The sequence below is a fragment of the Musca domestica genome, unplaced genomic scaffold, assembly GCF_030504385.1.
Source record: "Musca domestica strain aabys unplaced genomic scaffold, Musca_domestica.polishedcontigs.V.1.1 84, whole genome shotgun sequence".
NCBI classification, from domain to species: Eukaryota; Metazoa; Arthropoda; class Insecta; order Diptera; family Muscidae; genus Musca; species Musca domestica.
This window is the reverse complement of record NW_026712417.1, coordinates 152,876-172,612: the sequence shown is the minus strand read 5'-3', so window position 1 is coordinate 172,612 and position 19,737 is coordinate 152,876. Positions and strand designations below refer to the sequence as shown.

General features: G+C 34.7%; 4 protein-coding genes and 1 pseudogene across 5 annotated transcripts in view; 3 read left to right on the top strand and 2 right to left on the bottom strand.

Annotated features, from left to right (window-relative positions):
• The first annotated feature begins 1,901 nt into the window (after positions 1 to 1,901).
• Positions 1,902 to 6,593, top strand: LOC131806710 (DNA repair protein Rev1-like; annotated as a pseudogene).
• A 1,277-nt stretch (positions 6,594 to 7,870) lies between these two features.
• LOC101894103 (translocon-associated protein subunit beta) lies at positions 7,871 to 9,323 on the top strand. The gene is made up of 3 exons (XM_005185433.4): positions 7,871 to 8,027; positions 8,238 to 8,616; positions 8,674 to 9,323. The coding sequence occupies exons 2-3, from the start codon at positions 8,239 to 8,241 to the stop codon at positions 8,869 to 8,871; spliced, it is 576 nt and encodes a 191-aa protein (XP_005185490.1). The 5' UTR covers positions 7,871 to 8,027; position 8,238; the 3' UTR covers positions 8,872 to 9,323.
• Positions 9,324 to 9,967: 644 nt separating this feature from the next.
• LOC101893930 (tax1-binding protein 3 homolog) lies at positions 9,968 to 11,444 on the bottom strand. Its single transcript, XM_005185432.4, has 3 exons — positions 11,285 to 11,444; positions 11,062 to 11,190; positions 9,968 to 10,988 (listed from the first exon to the last, which is right to left on the bottom strand). Exons 1-3 carry the CDS (start codon positions 11,336 to 11,338, stop codon positions 10,800 to 10,802), a joined length of 372 nt encoding a protein of 123 aa, XP_005185489.1. The 5' UTR covers positions 11,339 to 11,444; the 3' UTR covers positions 9,968 to 10,799.
• Positions 11,445 to 12,557: 1,113 nt separating this feature from the next.
• LOC101893761 (membrane protein BRI3) lies at positions 12,558 to 13,718 on the top strand. Its single transcript, XM_005185431.4, has 2 exons — positions 12,558 to 12,770; positions 12,853 to 13,718. Exons 1-2 carry the CDS (start codon positions 12,689 to 12,691, stop codon positions 13,194 to 13,196), a joined length of 426 nt encoding a protein of 141 aa, XP_005185488.2. The 5' UTR covers positions 12,558 to 12,688; the 3' UTR covers positions 13,197 to 13,718.
• A 1,899-nt stretch (positions 13,719 to 15,617) lies between these two features.
• LOC101893373 (uncharacterized) overlaps positions 15,618 to 19,737 on the bottom strand; it is a 75,459-nt gene continuing 71,339 nt past the window's right edge. For both annotated transcript variants that reach the window (XM_059131248.1, XM_059131247.1), the window contains exons 12-16: positions 19,395 to 19,726; positions 17,838 to 19,331; positions 17,460 to 17,777; positions 17,058 to 17,398; positions 15,618 to 16,526 (exon numbers count right to left, since the gene is read on the bottom strand). In XM_059131248.1, the coding sequence (XP_058987231.1) occupies positions 16,384 to 16,526; positions 17,058 to 17,398; positions 17,460 to 17,777; positions 17,838 to 19,331; positions 19,395 to 19,726 (2,628 nt within the window). In that variant the 3' untranslated portion in view covers positions 15,618 to 16,383. The remainder of the gene's footprint in view (positions 16,527 to 17,057; positions 17,399 to 17,459; positions 17,778 to 17,837; positions 19,332 to 19,394; positions 19,727 to 19,737) is intronic.

Genomic DNA, 19,737 nt, shown 5'->3' with positions numbered 1-19,737 from the left:
TGGGCACGCAACGATTTTGGCCGCAGGCCCATTCCAAAAGGACTCTTCACCATCGCACTCAGCACGCGCCACCCAAGAATGGTAAAAAATGAGGTTCCTCGCTTCATTTCCAGTGCACAATGGCCACCAAAATCTCCGGATACCAATCCATTGGACTATTGTGTACGGAGCATTGCAGGTTTGGAACAGTTGACACTAAAATACGAAAGTGTGGATCACTCAAGCAAGCGCTTGATAATTAAACCGATCTCAACAAAATTTCGCAAAGATATTTGTAGGCTGTATTTAATATCTTGTACCAAAATCATTATTTTGAAGCGCATGTTGTGGCTTTGGGGAAATTAGATATCAAATCGGATGAATCATACACGTGGGAGCTTAAACTATATATGAACCTTGGTTAAATTCGTTCGTATGTGTCCAAATGTATTCTCTTTGGGCTGATATAAACTTGAAATCGGACAAAGATAGATATGCAGCTATACCCAAATTTAACCGATCCCATCAAATTTGGGCATTGTATTTCTATGCAGTAACTGACATCTTTTACCGAAAATCATTATTATGGAGTGCATATTAGGGCTGTGGGGGTCTTAAATATTAAATCGGTTTTTCGCCAAATTCTATACTTCTTGGCTTCGGTCAGATATGCCGGTACTTCAAAGGTATTCCTAAGCTGTATCTGGTGTTTTATACCGTTTTATATATACTTGTTATGGAGGACCGTTTTAACATTTTAATAATAATTACCAGAGAAACCAAAATTATGTGTTCAACGAAAATGTATCGTTTGTTGACAATCTAAATAACGCGTTTTTAACTTGTTCGTATAAATTAGGCAGCACGGAAGAAAAAATTATATAGAATGTAAATGTTTTAATATCCTGTTGTAAGCCTAAATGTATGCAACACATTTCATTTTATTAAGAAACAGTTTTGTTTTAATGCAAAGTTCCTTGCTTGATGCTCATAGGATTTTCTCCAAAAAAAGTGCAAGGCGCAAGTATATCACGGGTTTTTATAACACGGACGGATACTCTCATGTTTTGTTTCTTGGCTTTGTCTGTAGAAACTTGTTTCATTTAATTTAATTGTGCTGATTTTTTTAGTTAGCCACATATTTCCATGGTACCATGCCTATTTCTTAAATAATGTTCTCAAAACTAATACTTTGGTAATTAGTAACTCTGTTGTATTATTTTTCTTCAACTGCCTTACAAGCAAAACACATTTCCTTTCACTACATGTAATAAAGACAAAGACATTGGATTCCAAACAGTATTAGATTAGAATTACCTTTTCGCCTTTAATAGACAGATAGTACTAGAAATCCATCAAACTTGGATTTATGGGAATGTATTTGTGGCCCGGGTACTCTCTCCATCCAGTTTTGGTTTGTTATTGCGTTCGAAATATATTTTTATAAAATATTTTATTATTTTAAAATAATTTATTTCCGAGCTGAGCAAAGCTCTTGTTAAAAATACTAACGCCGTAGAAAAGAAACAAAGAACTAAGCGAAATGGGCGATAAAGATCAAAATGAAACAAAAACACGGTTTATAATGTAGGGCACTAAAGGAAAGAAGAACACCTTAAATAATCGATACTTGGCTTATCGATTATTTAAGGATATTGGAAATTTATTGCCGCCACTCACTCTGTTCCAAGAACCAGCAAGAATCTAATGGTTTTGCAATTTTTTACAATTTCATAAATGTAATATTGGTTATCGTAGTAAAAGCTTTACATTCTTGCAGTTCTGAAACAGACCATAAGTAAAACAGGACACAAACAGTTGAACAGGAATTTGAAATCGACTATGAATAGTCGAGTACTCGGTTTTCAGCCAAGTCCATTGTTGAATTCGATTTCAGAACTTTGAGTACTCGAAGTCGATCAATTGGAAGTCGACTCACCTATCCCTAATAAATCCCTTATTTCATCAGAACGGTGAACCATAGAATCTTGGATAAAAACTCGATCGTAAAAGATGGCAAACAATGGATTCGATGAATGGGCAAGTTCTGAAAAACTAATAGATTTCTAAACACAATACACGAATACTATTTCTATTTTAGGGTGGCTACATGGAAGCCAAAATCACTAAATTGGAGGAACAATTTAGTGCGGCTAGTGATCCTTTTAGACAATCCAATCTATTTAATGGCATATCTATATTTGTAAATGGCCTCACGAACCCCTCATCCGATGAGCTAAAACGTATAATGATGGTACATGGCGGGACCTATCATCATTATCAACGTTCACATACAACATTTATCATAGCATCAAATTTGCCCGACGTAAAGGTAGAAATATGGACACGAGCAAAATTGTTAGTCCCCAGTGGGTTGTCGATTGCCTGAAAGAAAAGAGGATTTTGGATTATACTAAATATTTGCTGTATACCAATCAGAAACATCGCAACCTTCAATAAGCTTTGCCATTAAAAAGAAAAAGGAAGAGCCAGATATCAGCATAACAAATCCTGGTATACCAGCTAGTAAGGGTGCATCAGATCAGAGCTTCGCAGACCACGGCGGTACAGCACATAATAGATCAGAAACAATTAATAGCTCCGAAATTCACTAGAAGCCGATTTGAATTTATTTAATGCTACTATTAGAAAAGTTTCACTGCCCAAAATAATACCCTGGAAACCAGTCATAATTCGACATTAAATACAACTAATGGTCAACAAGTCGAAAGCAAATGCTTCTGGTGTGGCACGTACAGCGGTTGACCCGAAATTTCTATCTGAATTTTTTAATAACTCTCGCTTGCATCATATTGCAACATTGGGCGCAGGATTTAAGCAATATGTCAGTGAGCTGCGCGAGCAAGGCTCCGATAAAGAATTTCCTGCCAGAATGCTTTGAAACAAAAGTTAATGGAAAATAATATACCAGAAGTGGAGCCTTTAAATGGTGGCAGTCGCAAAACATATATTATGCACATTGATATGGATTGTTTCTTTGTGTCGGTTGGATTAAGGAATAACCCACATCTGAGAGGCCTCCCTGTTGCTGTAACACATTCCAAAGGTTTTGACGAAAAGACTATCATTTAAATAGCTTATTCTTATACGTTGATTTCCAGGAGGATCTGCTGCGGCAGAAGTGCCGGTTCATCCCAATGCCGATCGTAAAGTGGAAATGGAATTATTTGCCAAACGTTTCGAACAACATTTGCACAACAACATACTTTCCGATAAGGTGCGTGGAGGTTTTGAGAATAAGATGTCATTATCAGAAATTGCTTCAGCTTCTTATGAAGCTCGTGCTAAGGCATACATAATGGCATGTTTGTGGGCCAGGCACTAAAATTGTGTCCTGAATTGAAGACCTTACCATATGACTTCGAAGGATACCGAGAAGTTGCCTTTACTCTTTACAACACCATTGCCCAATATACCCTTAATATTGAGGCTGTGAGTTGTGATGAAATGTTTGTGGATTGACAGACATTTTGCTGGAACTTAAAGTTGATGTTATGGATTTTGTGAAGGCCATACGAGACGAAATCAAGAAAAACACAGTGTCCTTGCTCAGCCGGAGTTGGAGCGAACAAGTAGGTATTTGTGCCATATTTCATTTTGCAAACATTTTCAATTAAATACCTATTATTTTCTCTATAGACTGCAGGCACGTATGGCACAAAGAAAGCCAAACCCGATGGACAATTCTATTTACAAGTGAAATGTTGAATCGTATATGGCTGATATACCCATAAAGGAGTTACCAGGTGTTGGCAGCAGCACTGCCTACACACTGAAAGATGCCAACTTGCTAACTTGTGGCGATTTACAAAAAGTTTCTTTGGTGCGCATACAGGTACTGGTGGGAAAGAAATTTGGCGAAACGTTATATCAGTTCTGTAGGGGTCAGGACCAACGTGGACTAACTTATGGTCAAATACGAAAATCTGTGTCGGCCGAAGTCAATTATGGAATACGCTTTAAAACCTATGATGAATTGGAAACATTTTTAAAACAGCTTTGCGAGGAAGTACACCGGCGTCTCCTGAATATAAAAAGGAAAACAAAATGCATTACGCTCAAGTTAATGGTGCGTGCCGAAGAGGCTCCAGTGGAGACTTCGAAATTCATGGGTCATGGCGTTTGTGATCATGTAACCAAATCTGTATCCCTTTCAGAATATTGTAATGATTTGAACATAATAACCAGAAATATACTCAATACAATGAAAGCTTTGGATTTGCCCCCACATGAGTTAAGGGGAATTGGCATACAGCTTTCCAAATTAGATGAACCAACATCGGAGCAAGAGAAGCCGAAGAAAATAGGATTATGAATATGTTTTCCAAGGTCAAAGAGAAACAAAAGGACAAACCAAAGGAAATTAAAGCCAATGAAACAGTTGAAGAACCAGTAAACGCTTTGTCCACCAATGAGACACCGCCGTAGAAGCAGAAAATAAACCAAAGAAAATGCCATAAAAGTATGTTCAGCAAGATAAAGGAAAAACCAAAAGCGGAACGTAAAGAAACCACAGCGAAGCCTATTGAAGTGAAAAAGAGTCCAGAAGCAAAAAAGACCACAACTTCTAAGAGAGGCAGAGGTAAAGCAACTGCCAGTACAAAGGAAGTTAAACCAAAAACCAACATCATGGGCCTCTTGCAAAATGCTGCAGCGAAGAAAAAACCCCAAATAATAACGATTTTCAAATTCCTTCCGATATCGATCTGGAGGTGTTTAATGCTCTTCCCCAAGATATACAGAATGAAATCCTACGGGATCGCAGAGCCAAAAACAAGTTATTAATGAAGAGCCTCCGATTAAAAGAGATAACCTGAAATAACATCAAATAATGTTAGTTTGCTCAATGAAAGTGATTTTCTTCCGTCCACATCAAGGGCGGCAAAACAAAAGCAGGAAAGAAAACAGGCATTGAAATCTAATCAATATAAAACTGCTTCGGAATCGAAATCTTCCCCAGCTGTAACAACTAATGAGCCACTTACGGAAGTGGACCCGGAATTTTTAGCGGCTTTGCCTCCAGATTTACGCATGGAAATAGAACAGCAAATACAACAGCAAAAGCAAGCAAATGATCCCGATCAAAGCTATCGGCCGTTGACTCCTCCATCTGTAGTAGCTGAAGAATGTATTGAAAGCAACAACGACAATAATAATAATGGTAAAAACATAAGTTCGGAAAATATTTTTATGCAACCTAAATGCTTGGAAAAGTTATTGGCTTGGTTCCAAAGCACTGACGTACCTGATAGTAGTGATATAGATATAATTTCTTCAAATGCATGTGAACTGGTCCGGGCCAAAGAGTTAGATGAACTCTATGAGGCATTATTGTACTTTGGACGTTTAATAAATCAACAAAGATCTTCAAGTGAATATTGTGCCTGGCATTTAGCGTTCAAGTCAGTCTTGAAATCAGTACAAGAGGAAATGTCCCACGTCTATGAAGGCAAGAAATTATATATGGGTGTAAAATTGAAATGTGATAAATGTAAGATATAGTATATATTTTTAGCGATATTAACAACCTGTTTATTTAATATCTTTGGGTTTGGAGCAAATGTTTTATTTTTCTGTCAGTCACTCAGTCAGTCTTGAAGTCAGTGCAAGAGGAAATATTCCACGTCTATGAAGGCATGAAATATATAGGAGTGTAAAATTGAAATGTGATAAATGTAAGATATGAATATTTTTGGCGATATTAACAACCTGTTTATTTAATATCTTGGGGTTTGGAGCAAATGTTTTGTTCTGTAAGGGACATACACACAAAAGCTTTCATTTTGCCTTGTATTTTTTTGAAACCAAGAAATATATACGGAAGAAAACGGCAGAAAAACGATAATAACATGGTAAAATTAAGAAGGTAAAGTTGAAGTTAAATTAAAGTTTAAGTAAGCATTTTCTATATTTGTATTTATTCTGATGTGTGTACATACTATGGTTGAAAATTAGAGGTAGATGCATCAACGCTTGGAAACATTGATACGTCGAAATGTTTAAAATGGTTTTTCCAAAATAAGTAGATTTTCATATGTTTTCTTATACGACGCCAATCGGAGATCGTTAAGATATGCATTTTTCAACAATTTTAACGAGTTTGAATAGTTTTTCATTTATTTATACCCTAAGCCTTATGACACCAGAAGGTATATATAAATTGATTCGCCCAAAATGCGTCCCGTAAAAATAATTATCATTTAAGTTGATCTAATAATGTACTCCATCCATCTTTCTGTGTGATATGCATAACTCTTAAAGAGAGTATCTGATTTAGTCGAAACTACACATCCAGCCATTTATACCAAAATTACATCTTGTTTACCACCAAGGCAGAAATCCGTTCTTCCTGAGACATGGGGTCCTGAAAATTCATCGTCATCGGACCCTTCGGATTCTCCTTCCTTCTTTTTGTCAACGCAGAGGAAAAAAATGTCAGGGACCGAAGAGCGACGGCCTAAACAATTATATTAACGAAGGCCTGCTACTTAAAAGGAGTATAAAATATTAGAAAACAATAACACATATTGTATGCAATGATTGAAATATATAGGTGCACTGCCTCCAAATAAATGCTAATATTTGCAACAGTACTCGGTTTGATAATTATATCTCTTATAAAGTGTGAAATAGGAGCGCCAGCCCCATTAGGAGCACATCCCAGTACGTATGCATGGACAAAATCTGATGGGAATAAGGGATAGAACATGTGTGTTAATTAATAAGATGCTTCGTTTGGAAACGTTTACAATGTCTGAAGATGAAAAGCGATCTTCACACAGAAATTTCTTTCTAAAAATTGTAAAGGCACACCCTTGGGTTTTGTGATCTTCTTCGTATTTGGAAAAAAGTATCCACTGAGCCAGTGTCACTTTTCTTGCAAAGACTTTACCTTCTTAATTCTACCATGAAAGAGATCATTGATCTGAAATTTGGATCATATTCTTCAAATATATTCTTTTCAATTTATTTTTTGTTAATTTGAGAATTTATTGGGCTGCCACCATGGTAGAATAATTCAGGTAATAGCAAGAATTGTTGTGCAACAAACGGAACAACAACCTCATACAACTTTGTTTTTGTACGTAGTACAAGTGTCAGAGATATATTTAAAAAAAAAAAACAAAAATATTTTCAATAAATTATTTAAAAAAAAATCATTTTTTGAGTTTGGCATGGTAGAACTCAGAAGGTAAAGTCATGTAATCATAAGTTTTATGTACCTCGTCAAATTTCACTGAATAAAGAACAGATTCCCAATTCTGATTTCTGTGTATACAATGGATTTATAAATATAAATTTAGACAATGAGATGTTGTCAAGAGAATAATTTTGAAAAAATTGCAAAATATGATTGCATCACTGTACCTTCTTGATTCTACCATGGTTTTGTTCATAGTAATATATATGTGAGACCATAAATATGACTTATAAAAGTAATGTTAGTGGTTTTAAAATAATTCGTGTTTATTTATCAGATATGATTTTCCAGGTGACGTTTGTATTACTTTCTACTAGCAAATATTTATGTGCTCCTAGCTTCGGTTTGTTGAACAACAACACAGAAGAAGCTTAGGTATTCCCTACCTTACCCCTGGTAAACATTACCATGTTACTCCACTAATAAACAAAACGTTTTTATAAGAACAACAATAATGGGATTGAGCATAACTATTTTGCAACATCAAAATACTACGGTATCCCTAACAAGCATGCCAACACGGTTCTGTTTTTGAATAAAGCTAAAATTTTGTTTCGTATATTGAATATTTATATTTTTAATGATATAAATACCGATTACCCTTGTTTGTTTCACTCATCTCTAGCTGTCAGCAGAATTCATAGCATTCAGCATCTGCTTGTGTACGGTTTCACGAAAGTTGACAGAAGAAACGAAGTTTACACGTCACAACACTCATTCTCAGTCGGTTAACATTGTAGAAAAGTGAAACGTTGTATTGGAAAGCCGCCGTCGTGTTGTACACAAGACTGTTTTAAATTAGGAAATTATTAAATAAAATTAAAATGTAAGTAGTCAGTAGTTAAACAAATATAATAGTAAATAAGAAAATAAAACAAATAACATGAATATAAGAGAAATAAAAAATTTCTTCACAATATTCGTTGACAAAATACTGGTGGGGTGAAAACTCTCCACGTCAACAAGTTTTTTGTTTTCTTTCGTAATTTTGAGTGGTAAACATTTAAATAAATTTTATACGAATTTGCCTTTACAGCATGTTCAAAGCTTTGTTCATTTCCTTTGCCTTGTTGGCTGTGGCTAGCGTAAGTTTGGCCGGTGACGAAGAAACTTCTGCCCGCTTGTTGGTCTCCAAACAGATCTTGAACAAATACTTGGTGGAGAAGAGTGATTTGTTGGTACGTTACACTATCTACAACGTTGGAAATGGTGCCGCTACCAATATCAAATTGGTTGATAATGGTTTCCATCCTGAAGCCTTCGAAATTGTTGGTGGCAAACCCACTGCCAGCGTTGAACGTCTTGCCCCACAAGCTAACTATACACATGTCGTTGTTGTAAGACCCAAATCCCATGGTTACTTCAACTTCACCGCTGCTGAGGTTTCCTACAAACCCGTTGAAGAAGCCGAAAAGGTAATGACAAACAACAATAATATTTCGAATAAATATTGATTACCTATTTCCATTTAGATCCAATTGGCCGTCAGCTCCGAACCTGGTGAGGGTGGTATCGTCAACTTGGGTGAATTCAACAAACGTTTCTCTTCTCACTTCTTCGATTGGGTTGCTTTTGCCATCATGACTTTGCCCTCTTTGGCCATTCCCTTGGCTTTGTGGCACTCATCCAAGAGCAAATACGAACGTCACGGCAAGAACAAGAAACATTAAACAGTGATCTTGTAGAAATACTTTTTTAAATTAGGAAACTATTTTCTTATCCATCTGTAACAAAACAAATGATTTTAAAATTTAAATTCCGCCCTTAAAGGTTGCAATAATTGAGATAAAACTTTTTCCCATCTTTGAAAGCAAAAGTGCGAGCATTGATTCCTTTGGTTAAAGCAAAGAAATCAATAGTTTTTTTTAGTTATAGCCTCAAGAAATCGTTTTAGATTTATTGAAAAATGTTGTCACACAGTTATGTTTTTTACGAAGATCATATTTGTTACTATTGATTGATTGTGCGAGCTCATTTAAACCAAAACTCTTCATCTAAAAGAACGCACTTTTAGATAATGATCACACATTTTTTTATTTATAGCGTGCGTACATTTCGATTTTGTCATACAACAACAATGTGAGATTTTTCTAATAAAAAAATAAAAACCTAACAAAACGGAGTCTTAAGTGTTTGTGGGGAAAGTGTAGAATAAACTGAACAAACGGTATTGCAGTACAAAACCTATATAAAATGTGCATATACATATATATTCTACGGGAGACCAGAATATATATCAATCACTCACTCGATATCGAAAAAAAATTATCGATCGAAATAAACAATATGCCATTTTAGCTTTAATTTGAATACCTGTTGTTTCTACAAATTTATTTTTTTTTCCATCTAAAATTATCATGCAGGCCTTTAATTTATCGTCTATATATTCCATACGTGTAGAAAGTCTTCAATCTTTGAAATACCTATAGAAGTTCCTTAATTTATGAAATATCTATCGAAGGTCGCATTAAACTGTTTTTTTTTTTTTTTTTTTTTCGTAAAACATAGGCCAAAGACTCAAGGAATATCCTATATTTATCTACCAAAAGAAAGCCTATATATAGGATTCTTCATCTTAAAAACATCTATAGAATTTCTACTTTTAAAGATCATATATCTATTAACTAACAATAAGAAGTCTTCTGACTGAAAAAGTCCCACAGAAGGACATATATATATATGGAAGACATATCTCTATACGACCTATAGAAGGTATTCTATCAATGAAAAGCCTAGAGAATGTAAATAATTAAAACCAAATAAATGTACATATGTGCAAATAAATTCCTTTTTATTATTGAAAAGAATTAATTACGGTAAATAGTTGTAAAACAAACAAAAAAACTTCTTAAAATTAATATTATATAAATATCTATTTTGTTTATTGTTAAAAACATATTCTTATATTTGTTTATCACATAAAATACTATTTTGTAAATGTATGCAGCTATGGGCGATGGTAGTAAAGCAATACGTGAAAAAGGTCTCATACTGATGTGATTACAATCAAAAACATAATGAACAATTATTTTCTAATTATTAAACTTTGCAAAATACCACATGGAAAATAACACAAATAGATGTTTTGAATGTCTTACAAAACGTAATTGCTGATTACAAATGTTCTCTAATGGAATGAAATGATTTGGAGAATACAATTTTATTTTCTATAATACTACTTTTGTAAATAAATGCATTATACCAGTTTGGGGGCTTAGTGAATAGATAGTTTTTTTGTTTGTGTATAGCAATAAGTACCCTTAGTTTCCATTAAATTTGGCCACGTCTTATATATTATTGGCTTATTATTTTACGATGAAAATGAAAACGAATGAAAAAAATAATTTACGGGTCATTAAAGAGTATTGGAGAAGATATGATACCATAAAATCTTGGTAATAAAATCATAGAGAGCACGGTAAGTTAGAGATCCTGAAAGTTGTTTGGAGTTTAATCAACAAAGGCAAGGCGATTTGAAAGAGATCAATCAAGTCACCTCTGTAAAGAGGAAAAAATAAAGTGAATAGATTCGTATAATTGCTTTAGGATGGACAACTGATATTATTCAATTCGTTGTTCATAGACCATTGGATGCATTTTATGTAGAGGTAACACCTTTACGTGCCACCAGCATATTTAAGACAGGATGTTTGCGTATGTAACTAACGGCTTTCTTGTGAGTGACCATGGTAAAATCATAGCCATTGCATTGTAATATTTTATCGTGAATACGTAGCCCAGCCCTAGCTGCAGGACTGCCATCATGGACCTCAGTAACATAAATACCCTAAAGAAACAAATAGAACAATATACACACATAAAATTGAATTGGGTATATGAATAAATTATTTGCCACATACATAATCCGTATAGCCCTGTGGACTTTTCTTGTAATCCTGATCTATACCTCCACCAATTTTAAAGCCACATTTCAAAATTTCTCTTCCCTCTTGGTCATAATCTTTCTCCTTGTGCAACGTAATGGGAATCTGAAAAAAGAAACGTCATTACAGGCCAAGACTAAAATTGGATTCTAACCCAATAAAAACATATTTGTTTTCTTGGAAAACCCGTTGAACTTACACTTAAACACTCCATGGCCGTACCGGCCTGGTGCTGAAATGCCATTTTAGCCATTTTTGTTGAGTTTTTATTAATTTATTACAACGAAAAAATAAAAAGACCTATCGACGCACCGCAAGTTCACAGAGTATAGGAAAAAAGAGAAGAAAGAAACAAAGTGGAAATGTGTGATTAAAATAAAAATCAAAGCAAAAATAAAAAGGGTTCTAAAATTCGCAGTTGTAGGCTCTAGAAGATCGAAACATTTCAGTATAATCGTTATGATATGATAACAACATTTTAGCCAATGTTAAGTGATTTTAATTCAATTAATTAAAATTTTATTCAGTTTAATTAATATTCAACTAAATCGTAATCTTATTACTTAGACAGACGGCAGCCTTAATTTACAGTCACTTAATGCAAATTAATTCGCGCATTATCCACGTTGTTAATGCACCAAATGATTTAAACTGCATTAAAAAATTGCATATGGCAACGCTGTGGAAAATCAATGTAAGAATTTTAATTGTTTTTACCATGGTACGGTAAGAAGGTAAAGTCATGTAATCAAAAGGTAAGTTGCCGAAAATGGGAAAGTTTGTTTGAAACGACACTACCTTCTTAATTTTACCATGGTTTTTATCTAAAAATTAATATAATGTCCGGTGCCAGAGAGACACCGACATTTTATTGGATATGTGGACGTAACAAAACGTAAAATTTCTTCTTCATCTAGGCAAATTCTGCAGTAATCGTTATCGTCGCTATGACGTTCCATTCATTCAAGTCCTTGCTCTCACACTGCAGTGACCTGTCTTGATATTAACCAAAATTTTAAGTTCAGGTTTCGACAAGGACATTAGCGATTTTGTTCTTTTCTTAGGGAGTATAGACCACATTTTCTTAGAGACATACAACCTTTTCATCGAGCCATAATTGTTGAAAACAGTGCCTTAATACGTGTTCTCTAAATTAACAAACTCACACACAGGTGACTGGAACACGGTTGAAATGTGCTGGCAGTCTCAACAATATTTTGTTATGATTTCAGCAAAGTGATCATATCAAAAAGCTGAAGAAGCCAAGTGACCATTTCCTTCGAGCAACAAATATGGCAATGCTGTCAGTTGCGTTTTGAAAAACGTTGCTCCCATTAATAGGGAGTAAAATGAAATTAAGCTCCGCTACCTGTTCTGCAGAATTCGGGCACACTTCGAAAAAATTATAATCAGCTGGCAGCTCTACTTTACCTTTTCATTGTACAATGGTTCTTTAAGGTGCGCTGATTTCCGAACTACAGTTCCCTTGTACATAATAATTAAATTGCATTCGTCTTGCATTTCTCGTTTATTCATCGCATTATTCATTTTGTAGTTACTTCAACTGTTAATACTATTTGATATAAAAAAGGCAAATAAGATAATGTCTCAACCGTCGAAAAATCCCCCATCGTACGAGGAGGTAATGAAAACCTCTACAGACACTCCTCCGCAGGGATCCCAAGGTAAACAAACTTAAATCAATGAGCTTTTGGTTTTGTTGAATTCATTGTTATCTTTTGTTTTTGTAATTACTTTCTTTTGAAGGTAAATATCCCAATCCAAATGTTGGAATTACTGAAAGCGTAAATCCACAACAGCAATATTATATGCCACAAGCTCCTCCGCCGCCCTCGGCGCCGGGATATCAAGTGCCAATGTATGGAGCATTCGAAACTACTCCAGTAAGTGTGGTCATACAACCGCCTCCTATTACACAAACGCCCAACATTATTGTCGTTGGTGGCTGTCCAGCTTGTCGCATTGGGATTTTGGAGGATTCATATCCATGTTTGGGTCTTCTATGTGCCCTTGTCTTCTTTCCAGTTGGCATTCTATGCTGTTTGGCCATGAAGAACAAGCGCTGTTCGAATTGTGGAACGGAATTCTAAAAGATATAACTTGCATAGACTTTACATTATCCATAGCAGGGATATATTACAACGTCCATGCATTTTTATTAAATAATATATACTGTAACTCCCTTTTTACACCAAGCTTTAAATGTTTTACAATTATGAAGAAAAATAATTTATCGAATACAATCGAAAAAGACATACAAAGGCTTTTTAAAAGCCTCTAAATATCCTAACATGTTTATGTTTTAATTACATATTAAAGTCGGTTGCAATCCTTATCAAACATTTTTATGTGCATAAAAATATCGATGGTAACACCAAATATTATCAGCAAATACTTATGTTATAACAATATCTATTATATACATATAAATATTTTTTTGGGGTGCAGTCGAATGAAAAATTATAAATTTTTGGTCGATTATTTTTTTGTTTGCATTATAAATGTCTGCTGACCAAAGACGTCTGAATCATTTAATAATGTTTTTTTAGCCTTTTAAGCATTTAGTATTAATGAATGTTGATAAATGAATTACAATAAATATGAAGCCCAAATACATTGTCTTTCAATCAGAAGTGATTGTCTATTCAATCAGAAGTGATTGTCTATTTTAAGGAAAGCATTTGTACACTACCATTGAAAAGCAGAAGATGCTTAATTATTGGACCTTAAAATAAGAACAATACGAAACTCCGCTAAAATGATAAATATACCTTTACTTTTTAATAAGAAGTCCTGGAAATTAGCAGTTTAAGATTAGCTTACCCTCTCTCCTGTAAAGTTCAGAGTAACTTTAGCGTTTCTATAGCGATAACGATTTATAGCTTTTATTATAATAAACTGAGCTTTCGACAATGTTAGAATTTGAATTGTATTTGGAAGTAAAGTAATTGATTATAAAACTGGTCACCCTAAAACTATAAAAGGTACAATATAAATTATATGTTAGCCCAGGAAGAGATTAATACTGGGTCCAAATTTTAACCCAGTCTATGGAGGAGAAACAAAACGCTTTTTTTCTATGAAGAGAAATGTGTTAACTGAATACTCTGCAATTTGGTATTTTGTATTGATAGAGGATAACATCGGTTAAAGCGTAGCCTAAGGTATGAGCATTTCGGACTATCTTGAAACCATTCTTATTTGTTTATATGAATTTGTGAAACTAGAGAAATATATGTGTTAATGGACTCACTAATAAAGACCTAATTTCCTTGAAAATAAAACCATTTGGCTTTGGGAATTATTTTGCAACTACCAGTTAACCACACATTGTGATATCATAATGTGTGACGAGTATATCATTGTTTACATATACATCAATAAGTAAAACACCATTTTATTATTAACACATAAATATTTTCAACGTTTATTTCGAAAAACTTTCTCTTTTTACTACAAGTAGAACTTGCAATGAGAATTGCTTTCTTATTATTATACATAGGTATATATAATTATATGTTTACATGTATGTATTTTGTTTCAGAGAATATATAATAAATTATTATAAGTGTGTATATGTATGCATATGGATAAATTAGTTTTTTGTTTTAATATACTCATATACATACCTAAGAAGAAATTATTGAAATATTAATTTCATGATTTATTTGCGTAATATTATTCATTTAAAAACTGCTATAAATACATATGAATATATGATAGTTTTATACAACTATCTTAAAATATTTAATAAACATATGTATTAGTATAATAGTATGTGTATATATGTACTAATTAAAACTTTTTTTTGTTCAGAATGTAATTTTCTTAGTTGCTGTAATGAAATTAAATATTTGAAAGGATAAAAAAGTTATTTATGACACGGTGACATAAAATTTTCATGGGCGGCTTTTTATATGAAAATATATTTGATTTTGGATATGATTTCCAAAAAGATATTTTTTGGCATACAATAGGAAACCAGATTAGTAGATTAGAGGTTTTGTTCAGTTGTGCATGAGTACAAGATTTGAATTTTCATTTAGTTGTCGAATAACAAACTGTCCAATTTGCCCAATTTTAAGTTACAATCTAAAGTGCAGTCGTGTTCACATAATTGGAAACAAAAGGTTTTGTCAACTTATAGAACATTACTTTTGGTTTAAATGGAATTAATGAGAAATTGCTTTTACTTTGCATTACTAAATTCACGGCGAACTTGAGCATTGTATAATAGTTTTTATACAAAGAAACTTTTTTTGTATTCTTTTTTTGGAATGTTTTCAAAGAAAACTTTCTTCGGATTTCGAAAAGTTAATCTGTTGGAAGACTCTAGTATTGAGGACAAGACCTTCATCTATACCTTTTATTTTCTATGTAAAATCAACAAACATTCCAATTATATGAGCTCCACTGTTTTAAAATATTTTTGTGTGAATTTTGTATTTTTCACCAATCTTAAGATTTTATAGTTTTATTTTAATATATGTAAATGAAATCAGCACACCAAATAACAGTTTTCAGTTTATTTTAATTTTTGTCTTGGTTTGTTAAATATAATAAATAATTTTTTGTTTGTATAAATAATAGTCATTTAATAGGTATAGATTTTTGTTTGTTTAAATTTCTAGTTATTGTCTTATGAGGTTTTAGACTGCCTCATCAATTTTTTTTTTTCATTCTTTTGATGCAAAACTTCATGTTCATACCGAAAATGTTTTTCGTAGATTAGGATGATTTTTTGAGATCCTGTAGTGACGGTTTTTTTTTCAATATATTGTTTACAACTATTTTTTTCTATGTAAATATTTCAAAAACGTGCAGCTAATTGACCATAAACTGTGTAAGTGTTTTGAATTTTTTGGTATTTAAACGCATTTTTAACAATTTAAAGCAGTTTTCTAACAAATATTAGTTAGTTAATTAGTTAATTTATTTTTTCAATCAATTGCAACAGTTGTGGTTTTGATTATGACCCAATTTGTAATTAACAAACCCTTGTAACCAAATCATTAAATTGAGGAAAAATGGAAACAAAATAATATTTCTATTTAGCGAGACTCGAATTCTTATTTCTGTAAAAAAGCTTAAAATATAAAATATTTAAATGTAACAGTTAAAGAAAATATGTGAAAACATTGGTATTGGGCGTGTGTGAGAGACTTAACAAAAACAAATGTGAGAAAAAAAAAACAAAGTACAAAGACAGGTGTTATAAAATAATTATTAATAATTATAAAAACTAAATTAATATCATCAATTTATATGTGTATATATTTAAGCTTTTTTAGTAGGATCCACAACACCACCAGGACCCGGAAGACCACTAGGACGGCCTGTTAGATAGCTATCGATCTGGCGAGCAGCTTGACGACCTTCAGTAATTGCCCATACCACCAAGGATTGGCCACGGCGACAATCTGGAAATAGAAAAATGAAAACAATGCAATTTTAATAAGAAGAATTTGATGTTAATCAGATTGAAGCTGCCGTAATAATAATTTTGGCCTTTATTTATAACCTAATAATAAAGATCCAAAATTGCAAAAGGTGGAATCAAAATGAAAAACTAAAGAGAACACAAATAACCCTAACATCTGTTAACATTTTCGAAGACCCAGACTACGTTCCACAACAACTCGAACATTACTTGGCCAGGCATGTTCACATCTACCCATACTTTAATATCACAAGAACCACATGTATTGAGAAATGTGGTCAAATTTAAGTGATCTCTCCATTAAAGTACTCAATTAAGTCCCCGCTACTATATTTGGTTAGGTCCTACACATTTTCTGCTGATAAAGAAAATTTCTCAAAAGTCACCTGCTATTATACAGAATATTTCAGAGAATTTCTTTTGGAATACAAATGACCTCAGAGGCCTTTTGGCTCTGTATAAATCAACTTAACTAAGTAGCATTTCTACTATATTTCTTGATAAAACTTACCTCCTGCTGCAAATACTTTCGAATTCGAGGTACCATATGGACCATTGCATGCCTTGACATTACCACGATTATCCAATTCCAAACCAAGTTCATTGGGTACAGTTTTCTCGGGACCCAAAAAGCCCATGGCCAATAAAATTAAATCAGCATTAAAGTGTTTCTCAGTACCAGCCACCTCTTTCATGCTCCAGGCACCGGTGGGTGTCTTAGTCCATTCAACCTCAACGGTTTTGACAGCTTTAATATGGCCATTTTCACCAATGAACTCTTTGGTTGTCGTGCAATACTGGCGGGGATCTTTGCCCCATTTTAGGCGGACCTCTTCATGGCCATAATCGACACTGTGGGAAAGAAAAATAAAGTATTATATGCGATTTTTGAACTGTTTTCAATTGTACTCACCGGAATACCTTGGGCCACTGAGGCCATGGGTTATCGGCAGCTCTGCCTTTTGGTGGTTCGGGCAAAATCTCAAATGTTGTAATACTCTTGGCTCCCTGACGCAGTGAGGTGGCAATACAATCACAGCCAGTATCACCACCACCAATAATAATAACATCTTTGCCTTCGGCGGAAATAATTTCATTCTTACCACCCAATTGTTTCTTTTGTTGGGCCTCCAAGAATTCCATGGCAAAGTGTATACCCTTAAGATCACGATTGGCCAAGGGTAAATCACGGGGCCATGTGGAACCAGTTGTCAAGAGCACGGCGTCATATCTATGCAAAGAACATTGTTTTTTTTAACGTTAAAAATTTAAACCTATTACCATAACTTACTCTTTCATTAAAACTTCAGCCTTAATGTCCTTGCCAACATGAACATTGGTGCGGAATTCAATGCCTTCATCGGCCATTAAATCAACACGGCGTTTAACAACATTCTTGGATAGCTTCATGGTTGGTATACCGTATTGCAGTAAACCACCTACACGATCATTACGCTCAAAGACTGTAACAAAGTGACCGGCACGATTGAGTTGCTGGGCTGCAGCCAAACCAGATGGACCCGAACCCACAATTGCAACACGTTTGCCTGTTCTGGTTTCAGGGATTTCTGGTTTAATCCAACCTTGTTCGAAGGCATGATCAATGATTGCACATTCAATATTTTTAATGGTCACCGCCGGTTCGGAAATTCCCAGAACACAGGAACCTTCACAGGGTGCAGGACAGACACGACCAGTGAACTCGGGGAAGTTGTTGGTCTGCAACAATTGGCGCAGAGCCTCCTTCCAATCACCATGGAATACCAAGTCATTCCATTTGGGTATGATGTTACCCAAAGGACAACCATGTGCATTCGATTGACAGAATGGGACACCGCATTCCATGCAACGGGCTGCTTGCATCTTCAAATTCTTGCGAACGTGAGGGAAATTGTAGACCTCCTCCCAGTCCTTTTGGCGTTCACCAGCATCACGATATGGAGCAGATTCACGCTTGTACTTAACAAAACCTCTGGTCTTGTCCAAGACACGATCAGCTCTCTTCTGTTCCATGGCAACATCTTGTATAGTCTCCTCAATATCCTTGACACTGGGTTCATGGCTGGCTTTGCCATTCTCAATGGCCTTAACATCATCGGTCTTATTTTGCTGCTCTTCCTTTTCAGCTTCCAGTTCCTTGAGAGCTCTCTGATAGTCCAAGGGAAATACTTTAACAAATTTAGCCTGTTCCTGATCCCAGTTATCCAAAATATCCTTGGCAATTTTGGAACCAGTTTTCTCAATGAAATCTTCCAGGAGTTCCTTGACTTGAGCAACATCGCCAGCCAGCTCCAAAGGTAATAGTTCTACTAGTTCAGGATTTACTTTGGGTTTGAATGAACCATCAATGTCATAAACGTAGGCAATGCCACCGGACATACCAGCAGCAAAATTGCGGCCAGTCAAACCTAAAATAACAACCAAACCACCCGTCATATATTCGCAGCCATGATCGCCAACGCCCTCAACAACAGCGGTTACTCCGGAATTACGTACACAGAAACGCTCAGCAGCAATGCCACGGAAATAGGCACGACCCTCAGTGGCACCATACAAACATACATTGCCAACAATTACATTCAAATGAGATTCAAAGGGTACCGTATCGGGTGGTGTGATAACAATGTTGCCGCCACACAAACCCTTGCCGACATAGTCATTAGCATCACCCTTCAAGGTGACATTAACGCCATGTGGCAAGAAGGCACAGAAACTCTGGCCAGCAGAACCTTCTAGGAAAATATCCATAGTTTTACCCACGGGAAGACCAGCTTCGCCATATTTGCTACAGTTAAAAAATAAATCGTTATAAATATGTTTATATACATTCTACTTTTTTCTAACATACCAAGCAATATGGTAACTGAGAGTCGAGGCAAATGCCCGCTCCTCATTGTGAATGCGCATCTTGACGGTGACATTATCTTCCGTGCCATTGAATATGGGTTGTATTTTTGCAATCAATTCATTGTCCAAACGTTTTTCCAATTGGAAATCTTGTTTCACAGAACCACCGACAATATTTGTGCCGGGACGTAGAGTCAAAGCATCAGTCAAAAGCATATTCAGATTTAGAGTATTGGCCTTGGTGGACAGCTTATCTGCCACACGCAGTAGATCGGTACGACCAATTAGGTCTTGGAATTTGCGTATACCCAAATTGGCCATGATTTTACGGATCTAAAAGGATG